Source organism: Lithobates pipiens, unplaced genomic scaffold (genome assembly GCF_037356315.1).
Source record: "Lithobates pipiens isolate NorthernLeopardFrog02 unplaced genomic scaffold, aLitPip1_a1.2 Scaffold_8, whole genome shotgun sequence".
Classification (NCBI taxonomy): domain Eukaryota; kingdom Metazoa; phylum Chordata; class Amphibia; order Anura; family Ranidae; genus Lithobates; species Lithobates pipiens.
The window spans coordinates 513,520,441-513,533,301 of record NW_027507903.1 but is presented as its reverse complement, the minus strand read 5'-3'; the positions used below and the strand labels follow the sequence as shown (position 1 = coordinate 513,533,301).

The window sequence follows — 12,861 nt, the reverse complement described above, 5'->3', positions numbered from 1 at the left end:
TTTCCACTAAGGTTCTCTAACAAACCTCTGAGGGCTTCACAGAACAGCTGTATTTATACTGAGATTGAATTACACACAGCTGGACTATACTTACTAATTGGATGACTTCTGAAGGCAATTGGTTCCACTAGATTTTTAGTTATGGGGTATCAGAGTAAAGGGGACTGAAGGGGACTGAATACAAATATATGCCACACTTTTCAGATATTTATATGTAAAAAAATTTTTAAAATAATTTCTCATTTTCCTGCCACTTCACAATTATGTGCTACTTTGTGTTGGTCTATCTTATAACATCCCAATCAAATACAACTACATTTTTAGTTGTAACATGACAAAATGTGGAAAATGTCAAGGGGTATGAATACTTTTTCAAGGCACTATATATGATTTTATAAGAATTTACTGAATTACGTTCTTTGAATGATATTTTTGCATGGGAACCCTGGAGAGATGTTGGAGTGAAGAAGAGGGACTGTTGGAAGTGGAAGATTTTTGTGAAAAGTGATTTAAGGAGCACCAATCTGCTAAGGTGCATGGAGTGATAATACTATTACATATTTGCATGTGGTGGATCTGGATCACTTAAAGGGATATGCACTATTTTGGTGATATAGAAATGTGAGTGGTTTGCAGTTTAATCTAGGTGCTGTGTATAAGCGATATTACACTATATTTGTTTTTTTTTACTTCTGGGGATTACTTGCACAAGTCACGCTGAAGAGCAACAAAAAGAAGGAACGGTTTATTAAAGCACAGATGTTTGGAAGTCCGGTAAGGAGTTTGGAGTGTCTGAGCTGGGGTGATTCACTTGGCGGAATTTTTCTATGTGTATTAATAAGAAATGCGCAGATAACATATTATAGAGGTGAGAGGCTTTCTCTCTGAATATCATTTTTGGAAAACAATATTGCACTATATTTGTATTTTTATTTTTGGTAAAACTGTGTGGATCTTTATGAAAGATGGCTATTGAAGCATGGACACAAGAAGACACAGGGTTGAGAAGAATCTGATAGCTATTGAATGGACATACACCAAGTATATGATGGATCACTGTAAAGGAAGATTGGATTCAGAGGAAGGATAAAGAGAGGAATAACAGGAAGAAGTTGATGGACATGTGGCGCCTAATCTTCAGATATACAGAGACATTACTGAACTAGTTATCTTGGAGTTTGAGAGCGCTGGTCACTTTTATTATTGATATCTCTTTCTGTAAGGGGAAGAGATTCATTCCAGCTGCTAAGGTAAGAAACATTGATTATTATACCTTGTTTATGGTAGAGGTGGGATTCCAGTGCGCTGTTCAGGAATATTTAATAGAGCACTATTACTCTCAATCAAAGTAATGATGGTGCTCTATTTCTCCCACTGACACCAACGATAGGGCACTATTCCTTCAATGATGTGGAATTATTCTTTCTCCCACTGACCACAGGTTGTAGGTATTTTTTTGTCTTTCACTGACCACCAATCGTGGGGCATTTTTATAGCCCACTGGCCCCTGAGTCTGGCACACTGTTTACTTCCACTGATGCTGGGACATTTCCTACTCTTACCGACCACAGCCTGGCCCCCCTAAAGTCTGGATGACAATGAATTTACCTTTTATTTAAAACATTTGGGGACCCCTGTATTAGATCTACAAACAACCCTACCTGGCCCAGAGTTTTTCAAATTCGTTAGATGTTATAGGAAGTGAAAACCTATACAAAACATTCCTCAGATCTTTCTTCTGTAAGATGCCATTTCCTTCGCTGTCAATTTCACAGAAGGTCTGTAAAAGAAGCAAATCAGATGAAGCATAGGGTAGAAATAACATATGCTGCAAGAAATCTGCAGAATCCAAGCAGCAGTAGAACAAATTACAATCTGTTACTTTGTGTACGGCATAGTTAGTTTATAAATAGTGGGATCTGACCCATTTGGCTCTGAAACTTTTTACTTTTCTATAACAAACCCCGGCCTCACTGCAGGCTTCTCTTACTTTGGACAGCACCCACCATTATGGTTTCATTCCAGGGTCTGGCTTCTATATTACATCAGCAGCAAAGACCACCTCTGCAGGCAGAATTGCAGTCTCTTGTAGGAAATAGGGAGACAGAGACATGAAACTAAAAACAATATATGTAAAACCAACACATATGTTCACAGTGCTCACAGTATACACTAATATCAAACTGAATCCAAAATAGGTCCACAAATGAGATAATGTAATGGTCACAAAACAGATGTGTTCTGCTGCTCACAAACCATGCTCTATAGAGCAGAGCCAAAGAGGGTCCACAGTGGATAGGTGCATAGGTTGAAGTGGTCACAAAGGGTAATGACAATCTGCAGTTCCTAGGTCAGTGATTGCGATCCTTGGCATCCAAGATGTTTTGGAACTACATTTCCCATGATGCTCATGCACTCTGCAGTGTAGTTGAGTGTCATGGGAAATGTAGATCCAAAACATCTGGGGTTGTAAGCTTCTCCATCACTGCCCTAGGCAGTAGGCACATTAAATCTGGGAATGATCCAGTCCAACATGTAAAAAGATACAAAGTTGTCAGGGTGCAGGTTTAGTGGAATAGTATCAACATTTAATGTAAACACTAATACACACTTACATCAAGAGCAGAGGTGTGCTGCCGTAAGTGCAGAGGGAGATCATACATGCAGTGTATATGGAGCATAAAGGCGCTAGATCAATAAGCCAGTGAACAGGGAGCTGGACCCACCAAAGACAATCTATTGGTAGCATCTCATAGCCATTCTACTAAACTCACAATAGTACCCAGTGTCAGGATGTTGGTGGACAAGTATGCATTCCAGGGACTCCACCCCTTTGTCAAGTTTGCCCATTGATGAACAGAGCTGGCTTTTAAGCCAGCAGGTACAGGTAAATGGGGCAAGCTGCGGGAGAAGCAGGCGCCACACTGAAGCCTATTGATGCAGCAGGACTACAGAGACCGCCATGTAATTTAAATACAAACAAAATAACCAAAAAAGTGCTAATGTCGTGAAATTGAAGTAAAAATGAAATATAGAACACCAGTATCAAATTAATTATCAATAAAGTAAATAAAATCATATAAAGCATTACAATCTCACGGGTCTGCATTTTCAGCTGCTAAAGCTACATGTAATACAAGTAATATAAATATCAAATAAATATATACAAATGTAATTAAAAGATGTAATAAAAAATTTATTATAAGACACACAAACTGTAGTAAATATGGCATATGCAGATGAATAAATAATGAAAATGGTTAAATTATGGTGTGAACCTCTAATTCCTCATTGAGCCCCTTGGGAGCTGGTGTGTTCAGCGTGAAAATCCAGAAAGTTTCACACCTACAAATTTTCTGAAATCTCTCAGCAAATTATAAAAGTTATTAGGAATAGATTCAATTACCCAAACTCTGAGCCTTTTAGTAGATTTATTGCACTTAATGTGGAGCTCCAGCCAAAAGGGAATGCTCCACTTGTTTGCCTCCTTCCACCCTCTGCTGCCACATTTGGCAACTGTTTTTGACATGTACCCACGCCCACTTCCGGCTGACTTTGCCACAGTAAACTCAGCAGGAAGTTTGGACCCTTCCCCTGCTGACGGGCCATTCACAAAGCACACCACACTTCGCACATGCAAAGTAGGGAACCAGCTGTGAAGCTGAAACATAGTTGCACGCTCACATACTAATACCAGATGCTGTTGTGAGCATAGTAGGATGGCCAAAAAATGCATCTGGTAGTTTGTCTTTGGAGGGTCCTTGTTTCATGTTCAAAGGCTTACTGAACTAGTGACTGTATGACCCCCCCCCCCCATTCTTATGGCCACACACCGCTGGTCCCGATGTTAGTACAAATTATTGTTTACAATAAATGTTGATGCTATTCCACTAATCCTGTGCCGTGGCAACTTTGTTTCTTTTCTCATGGAAGACAGAGTCACAAATACTTTTATATTGAAGAAAAAGAATAAAACAAAGAAAAACACTGCGCTCAACCAGATATGGTACCAAATTAAAAATATGTGCCTGAATAGTGAAGCAAAAAATATTGTTCTACAAAACGTAATAAGTTGCCACTAATCACTGATATGTGTTCACACACAAAATTATATAAGCAAAAAATGCAGCGCAATCAAAATCACCTCATAAATCCATAAAAAAACATAAAATTATCTCATAAATAATTACCATATACACACTTATATTATGTGTATATGGTAATTTTCTATAAGATAATTTTACATTTTTCATGGATTTATGAGGTGATTTTAGTTGAGCTGCACCAAATTTGTTATATTTGTTTAAGTATACAATTTTATATTGAAGGCTTAAAATATACACAATATGGTGAAACTTTATGTACATCTGACCATCACACCAATACTTTATAACCAACGGTAAATGGACATCCATCCAAATGACTGGGTTCAGGTATTTCCAGTGAAGGATACTGTTATTGCTACATCATCCCAAAGTATTTTAGACAACCGTGCACTTCTAATCTTATGGTAAGAGTTTAGAGAAGGCCATTTTCTGCTCTATTATATATGCAGTTTTTGTTTCCTGCTTAGTAGGTGCTAAACAAAGACTGTGCTTCACTGCTTGTCTCATGGAAAGTCTGTGGGTCACATCTGATCTCAACAAATTGATCTTACTTTGGCAGCCCTAAAATTGTATGTAGAGCCAAATGTATTTATTTTTCTGTTGGTCCTGGTGAGCACTGTCACAGAGACAGAAAGTAATGGGAAATCCAAAATGTTGCAGCTGTCACCATAAAAAAAAGTGTGACTAATGCCGCGTACACACGAGCGGACTGTATGGCGTACTTAGTCCGTCATACAATCCGACGGACAGTCCGTCATACTTTCGACTGAACGGACTTGACCACACCCGGATGCACAAACAGTCCGTCGAAAGCTTGCGCGATGACGTGTACAGCACGTACGACGGGACTAGAAATAGGAAGTCGAATACACAGCAAAGCACCCTTCCGCCGTGTAAATCCTTTCTGGGCATGCGCCATTCTTAGTCCGTCGAACTAGCCTACTGACGAGCGGATTGTCCGCTGAAACCAAAGTATGATGGACAGAATTTCGAAAAATCCGAAATTCTTAGTACGCCAGACTGCACGCTGAAAAAGTCCGCTGAAGCCCACACACGAGCGGACTGTCCGCTGAAATGTGTTTCGACGGACTAAGTACGCCATACAGTCCGCCCGTGTGTACGCGGCATCACTCTTGTAATGGGAATACCCAATCCGGTGAGGAGAATGCCTCACACTTTGGAGAGATTTCTGCATACTTTCTGTTGCACCTCTGGGACAGGAAGTGAAGAGAAATCTCCCCAATGGGACACAAATAAGCCGAAAGAGGTTTTAACCCTTCGCTTTTCTATCTATTCAATCCCTCTTTACTATATCCAAAACATCAAATTGTGGCTGTATATACACTTTAAAGGGAAGCTCTGAGGTTGTCACTTCGCTACTTATGCAAGGGCATGTCAAATGCCCCCATATTTCTCTCATGACAAATTTAAAAAGCAAAATAGCCACATGAGAATCCTCAGATGAAAGCTTATATGCTCTGACCAGGGGCGTAACTATAGGGGGTGCAGCAGTCGCGACCACAACTGGGCCCTGTGATGCAGGGGGCCCATGCAGCCCCCTCTACATATGGCCGGCAGCAGCATAGGCAGCTAGGGGTTCCAGTGCACCATACATACGGCTGGCTGGAGGTGAAGGGTGACTAGCAGAGCTCCATGCTCGACTATCGCACTGGCTGCTCTTTAGTTGTGCATTCCCCACATGACCTGTGTCCTCGCCTGGCTCCTCAGAGTACCCCTCTCCTGCTCCATGCATTGCCGCTCAGTCCAATGTCTGTTCTCCCCAGCCAGAGTCCCGCCCCCCCGAATGCGGCCCACACTGCACTGCATACTTCTCCCGGGTAAACAAACTTTAAGCACACAGATGCAGTGCTGCCCTACCTATGAGAGCCCCCCGAAGGACACTGCAGGCTTGTCTGCCAGCCCCCCGTCATACACAGATGATGAAAGGTCTTTGTGGGAGATATGCTGATCGCCCGTCCAGCACACTGGATGGAGCCCAGACCAACATGGATGAGTGCACGGCCTACAGCTTGGTCATGGTGAGTGAGAGGACCCCATCCCCCACACACTATTACATACCCCCTCCATCCCCCCCTGGGGACAGGGACCCCTTCTCACGTGGGGACAGGGACCCCCACCTCCCCTGGGGACAGGGACCCCTTCTCACCTGGGGGCAGTAACTTCATCTGCCCTGGAGAAAAAGACCTCATCTCCTCTGGGGACAGGGACCCCATCCTGCCTAGGGACAGTCCCTCAATGGGGGCACCTAAAAATGTAAAAAAAACTAATAAAAAAAACTACTGATACCAGTGGTGGAACTACAGGGCTCACAAAGGTCATACCTGTGACCACGCCCTGGAGTTCCACCGCCGGACTCGGAGGGAAGGGCACTGGCTGGGATTCAGGGGGGCCCTTCATGGTTTCTTGCACCGGGGCCCTGAAGGTTCTAGTTACGCCACTGGCTCTGACTCTCAGGCCACCTCATAGCTACGGGCCAGTGATGTCACACACAATGACTTCACAAGCCCTGGTATGCAGCCCGGGAGTCAGAGCAGGCTGAGACTTTTCATGACTGATTTCCTTTAAAGCCAGCCTGCAGTCCTCATAAAGCATGTCAGTGATGATGCTGACAGCCTCTATGTTATGTGCTAGTGGCCTATGGAAGGTGCAGAGAGGACGCCTGGCACAGATGTATCAAAACCAAACTGTTGGGTTCTGGTGACGCTGTGAACTTGCAAAGAATTAATTTATGTCACATATTTTACCTTCGCTAAGTCGTGCCATCTGCTTTGTGCCTTTGTCACCAGATAGTAATGAGCTTGCTCACAAGCCAAATCTGCACAGTCTTGGCTTTGTTTCGGCCTTGGAGAGAAGAAAACAGAATTGTTGTCCAACGACAAAGAAAAAAAATAATTAAAGGAATGTATACTGCTTTTTGATCATTTTCACACATCTATCCTTATTTTGAACAATTGGGAAGTGATAAAAATGCTGACATTTCCCTATGTATTGTATTGGATTTTCTTTGTGTTTACTGTTTTTCAATGTATGTATCAGCATTTTATTTCTTCACTGTACAATATGCAACAATTTATTGGGACAATGCATATACATTAAAACCTTGGTTTGAGAGTAACTTGGTTTCATAGCATTTTACAAAACAAGAAAAATCTTTTAATACATTTTGATTTGATATACAAGCGATGTCTTGATATACAAGTAGCGTCACATCACAACTGAGTATAAAAGAGAAGAGAGGTGCCTCTAAGTGTAGCAATATGGTTACATTTAATGAAGGTACAACATTTAGCAACATATCGCTACACTTTTTTATACTTTGTAGCTCCTGCTGGATTTTGCTTCTAATCCCCTTATGGAGGCTTCCATTTGTGGATTGACATTTTATGGTTACACAACCTGGTCACATTACTATAATCTTTTTATATGGACTATAAACTGAAGGGTTTATGAATAAATGGTTGTGGAACGAATCATCTGAGTTTCCATTATTTCTTATGGGAAAATTTGCTTTGATATGCAAGTTCTTTGGATTACAAGCATATTTCTGGAACAAATTATGCTCATAATCTAAGGTTTTACTGTATGTTGAAACAATTACCATTCTAAAGCTATTTGTATTGCTAAACCTCAACAAAAAGATTTACTGCAAAAATATAAAAAAAATTTAAAGTATTTTGTTAGGAAATATTGTGTATGAATATTTTGTGTTGTCATTTCTCATACACAGCTAAATCTAAAGGGCTCCTTTATGCATTTTCTAAAGAGTTGGAGCTACACCGTTGAAAAAAAAAAAAAGAAAAAGAAGCCAATTGTTTAACAGACCTCAGTGACTCAAGCTGCAATGTACACACATATGTGGATGAACCAGAGCAGTAACTCCTTTTCTCCACCTCCCTCTATACAGTGCAGGTTTTAACTAGTGTGCCAGAAAGGATCAGCTTGTTCTATACTCTTTGTTTAGATAATGCTCTGGGAATCCTTGGTCATGGGTGTTCTCTGTATTAAATGTTCCTCATTAAAACAAACAAAAAGTGTGATCAAATCAACACTTTTCCATTCAGCACTGCTCAAGAAGCAAGACTGCTGATGATTAAAGCAATATGCAGGGGGATATGTCAACATGTTGTTATTTTAAGCACATTAAAGAAAGTGCAAAGGAAATAAGAGTATTTCTAATTTGTGTGTTGATAAATTGGTAAAAGAGAAGACTTGCAAATAGGCTCAGTTCTTTCTTGATGGCTCTAACGATGATTTTATTTCAAATAGGCACACACACTTACCAACTCTATACTGGAGGCAGTATTTTATGGGTCCTATTCTCTTCAGAAGGAAGGACCTCTGAACATCCAGGCTTGTTTTTAGGCATACATAAACGTACACAAACTAAATACTGTGAATTAAAACTTATTCCGATGGTAAAGTAGCCATAGCCATGGTAAAAAAAACTGTCTCGGTTATGGTGCAGATCAGGAGCTCTACATTATGTGGAAGCAGCACCCTTTTCTGAAGCAGATCAGCAGTCATAGCTAAAGCTCTCCGATAAGTAAAACCTTTGTTCCCTGTTGAGTGAACTAGCATTTTCGAAAGTAGAGGTCAGCAATGGCAGGACCTAATATTCTCTCATGATAGTCAGCTCCCCAGCAATGTAGTCTTGTCAAACCTACACAAAGTTGAGGACTGCCTCTTTGCCCCCATGGGACAGTGCTGGGACAGTCACCAAGCACCTTTGCTATCACATGAGTGGAAGGGGAGTAAGTCACATACTCATCTGCATTTGAAAAATACAGGGTGTTTTCTTTGCTGCTGAAGGCCAGATGGAGTTTTGTTTGGGCGGAAAATAAAAGTATGTGCTGCTGGGGATTGGGGCTTCAGGCTCCATGTACACTAGCTTAAAGGAACGCTCCTAACCGCAGCTTTTAAACATTTTTGTTCTGCTTCTAGAAGAAAATCGTGTTATCCTATGTGTCCATGCACACTATTTTAGTCTAAAAGTGTGTTTGAAGCTTCTGCTTCTAGGAGCAGAGACATTTTTTTTTTGCGTTTTTGGGAGCGAAAAAAGAGCTGAATGCTCCTAACTGCTGCTAAATGAGCGTTTATGCTATTATGAGCGTTTTTATCCACAGTTTTTCTGGCAATTTTTTTTTACTTAAAGTGTGCATGGAGCCTTAAAGTGAACCTGCTTCTTTGCCCTAGATGGGAAAAGTATAATTTTGCTTTAGGCCCCTTTCACGCAGGAGACTCTGCTAAGCAGAATCTGCTTGCTCAGTGGGGGATCTCTCCACTGATCCCGCTAAGCAGGCGGATGACAGGTCCCTGTCCACTCCACTATGTATAGTAGACACGGACACAGTCCTGCTCTCCTGTATGGAGTAATCGGATGGAAACGGACCGCCTGTCCATTTCCATCCAATGCCATCCGATTTGCCGGATGAATGGGAAATAGGACCACCATCTGTTTTTGGCGGACCGGATCAGATCAGATGGCGGCAGGTGACAGTGGACATGTGTCCGCTGACATCCACCATTCCATAGAAGAGACTGGAGGGTCCGATCAGGTCCGCCTGAAAAACTGAAAGGTGTACCTGATCAGGCAGCCCAAGTAAAAGGGGCCTAAAAATAACCCAACTTGAATGCCTCCTCCATACAGGTCTACCGGCCTAACGAAGAAGCCCAGAGCATGGGTGGAGCCATGCTGGTTACATTGAAAAAAGGCCATCTGAGGGTCAGGCAAGTCAATGAGGTGTGGAGAGAGATAACAGTTTGATCTATCTATGTTTCTGCTTATGGCTGTATCATAGCACTTGGCGTGTTTATTTTATGTGAGTGGATTTTATCTTAGCATTTTAATAAAGCAATTTGTATACAAAGAGCACTATCAGTCCTATTCGGTTTTGTATGTGACCTGCATTTGAGTGTGGTGCCAACAGAGGAGGAAAAAGGAGCAGTCTGGGGAGCTACTGATGACATAGCCCAAGGAGGGGCAAATTAAAGCTGTTTTGACTGATTTTATTGGGATCAATACTTTGAAGTGAGAGTTTATTACCTGAAAAAGCTTGGCAGTGCGTGGATTGGAAGATATTACACTACAACACATTGGTGGTGGATGTATTTCATGTTATGGATTTTATGGACTTAATGCATTAAATGTGTAATTTAATTCATATATAATTGCGCTACATTAATTATTTTGGTTCTTCTATACGGGTGCCTCACTGTTTATTCCACCTACGTTTCCCCTGACAGCTTCTACTAATCTGAAGAATCATTTAATTGGCTTGAAAGGGCGTCAGTCGTAACCTCCTGGCTCTCCAGCTTCTCTGCGTGAAGCCCTTAGTCTTCAAGCACTTGCATCACTTGTGCATAATAAAGGCATATTTACAATTCAATAAATGTTTTGGAAACATATCATTAGAAACAGCAGGGGAATCCCAAAGATACTCACGTGTAGTATGAGTTGAGCCAAGGAGGGAACTCCTCTCTTTCTTGCCTACGTAGTAAGTCCAAGAACTCCATATAATTCAGAGTTGAGGTTAGGCTGAGACCCAGCAGTCCTAGTAAACGCTCGTACTCTTTCTGGGTGATGATAAACATGAAGCTATCCAGGAGACGGCGGAAGTCATGCATTGTCATTATGCCATCTCGGTTACTGTCCATTTTATAGAAAGCAGTGTATGTGTCCTAAATGTAGCATAAACAGATAGGTAAGTCTAAACACGCCAAATCATACTGTGTAGAGTTGCAGATAGGCAAATAACCCTTTACAAAAGGGAGAAATAATTCTGCGTAGCCTACATCTACTGTATATCTATCAGACCTGTAAGTATATACCTTAGCCACTGAGTTTTAAATCACAACATCACATGACCTTTCTAACAAATTGTGAACAGCATTGGTTCAGCCAACTGCGCCTAATTAAGGATGAGTGGAATGATTGCCCCAAAACTGATTTAGCAGCAAAATTACTGATTTCACCTGCCCCAAAATCCTGCTGATTAGTCTAAAATGTCTCTATGTAGACTGCTTAGGAGAAATTTGCTTAGGAAAAAAAAAAGGATGTGGCTTTGTTGATAAATAAAGCCAACCCTAAACGTGGCTCTACCCTAATCCCCGTGTTGGACAGAGTCAGCAAAGAGGCCCCTGTGCAGGATCAATATTTGGATCTTTAATCAATTACTGGCCAAGTAAAAGATAATGTAAAAATTACTAAATAAATAATATAATAATAAATAAATGACTTATTCATGGTGTATTGATTGACAGCTAGATAAAATTGAGCCAAGTACATGTGACAGTGGGAAGGTTTCTGCCATCCAACTGATCCACATATAGTAAACATTGGCCCCAGAGGGCTCTTGTATAGCTGCAATAATTGTATGCCCACCAATTAAGCTAGCCATAGACTGTTCAAATCTCGGCTGGTTCAGCAGGGACCAGCATAAATTCAAACCATGTACGGGCATACTAATTGTACCCAAGTTGATTGATCGCTCCATCTATCTAGGCCTAACCTTGTTTATCAACAAAATCATGTTTGTTGTATGCCCCGTCATAGTGATCACATTGATTTGCTTACCAACAAAGGGCAAGCTTTTTTGGCACAGGTCCGTGATAGTTGTTGAAAGTAGCTTTACTAACTCTTAGGAGCTACTTAAAGCTCAAAATGACCAAAATCCACAATAATTTGCCATCCCTATTGACTCTCAGGATAGGCCTATGTTATTACTCTCACCCAGGTACCATAGTAAGAAATAAGGGTAGTAGGTAAGTGCATACATTTTCTTCTTAGATGTGTTTTTTTGTTTTGTGCAGAATTTTTTTTTTTTTTAGGGTGAGGGGTGGGAGAGTCTATCTAGTAAACAGACCCTGACTTGACAAGGTCAACAAGAATTAAATAACAAAAAAATAAATAGAGCAAGCTCATAAAAATGTGTAAGGAATATTAAAAATTATATTAAACTAAGTGCTGAAATAATAACTCATAATTGAACCTCACTGAAAATACACACTATTTTTCCATTAACAAAGTGTTGAGAGTGTTTCATGTTTTTTTTTTTTTTTTATATTATTAAATTAAACGTTTCATACAGAGCAGTCTCTTTTTGAGAATAAGTGTTGATGTGCAGTATTTCATGCAGGATTGGACGTACAGTGGTCGTAGGAGTTGCCATCGCGACCGGGCCCCCTATATGCCTGGATAGGTAAAGCAGCAAGGGTGGCTGAGACCGAGCTCCCTGATCCTCCACCGAACTGTAAATCGGCACTGCGGAGCTCGGTCACACTGTTTACACCTAAAGTGAAAGCACAGTGTATGCTGTGCTTTTTGCCTCCCCTACAGTGCAGCACCCGACAGGAAGAGGTACAGTACTGGCGTTTTTTTAAAAGCTATCTATGTACTCTATATGTGTTTATACGTGTGTGCATGTATGTGTGTATACATATGTATGTGTGTATATGTGTGTGTGCATGTATGTGTGCATGTGTGTGTGTGTGCATATATGTGAATGTGCATGTATGTGTGCAGGGCCGCTGATAGGGCAGTACAACCAGCCCTGTTGTACCGGGCCTGGCCAGTAGGGGGGGCCCAAGCAGCTTTTAACTTCTAGCTAAAAAAAAAAAAAAAAAAAAAGCTAAATAACTATATTAACCCGCACCCACTTGATTACCACAAGTTGGTGGTGTATGAAGACAAACTGAAAGGGCACAGATGTCAAAACACTGACATCTCTCCCATTCA

General features: G+C 41.1%; 1 protein-coding gene across 2 annotated transcripts in view; it reads right to left on the bottom strand.

The window, feature by feature from the left end:
- Window positions 1-12,861, bottom strand: part of EFCAB6 (EF-hand calcium binding domain 6) — a 270,887-nt gene that overhangs the window by 61,428 nt on the left and 196,598 nt on the right. For both annotated transcript variants that reach the window (XM_077469390.1, XM_077469391.1), the window contains exons 20-22: window positions 10,570-10,805; window positions 6,872-6,968; window positions 1,662-1,780 (exon numbers count right to left, since the gene is read on the bottom strand). In XM_077469390.1, the coding sequence (XP_077325516.1) occupies window positions 1,662-1,780; window positions 6,872-6,968; window positions 10,570-10,805 (452 nt within the window). The remainder of the gene's footprint in view (window positions 1-1,661; window positions 1,781-6,871; window positions 6,969-10,569; window positions 10,806-12,861) is intronic.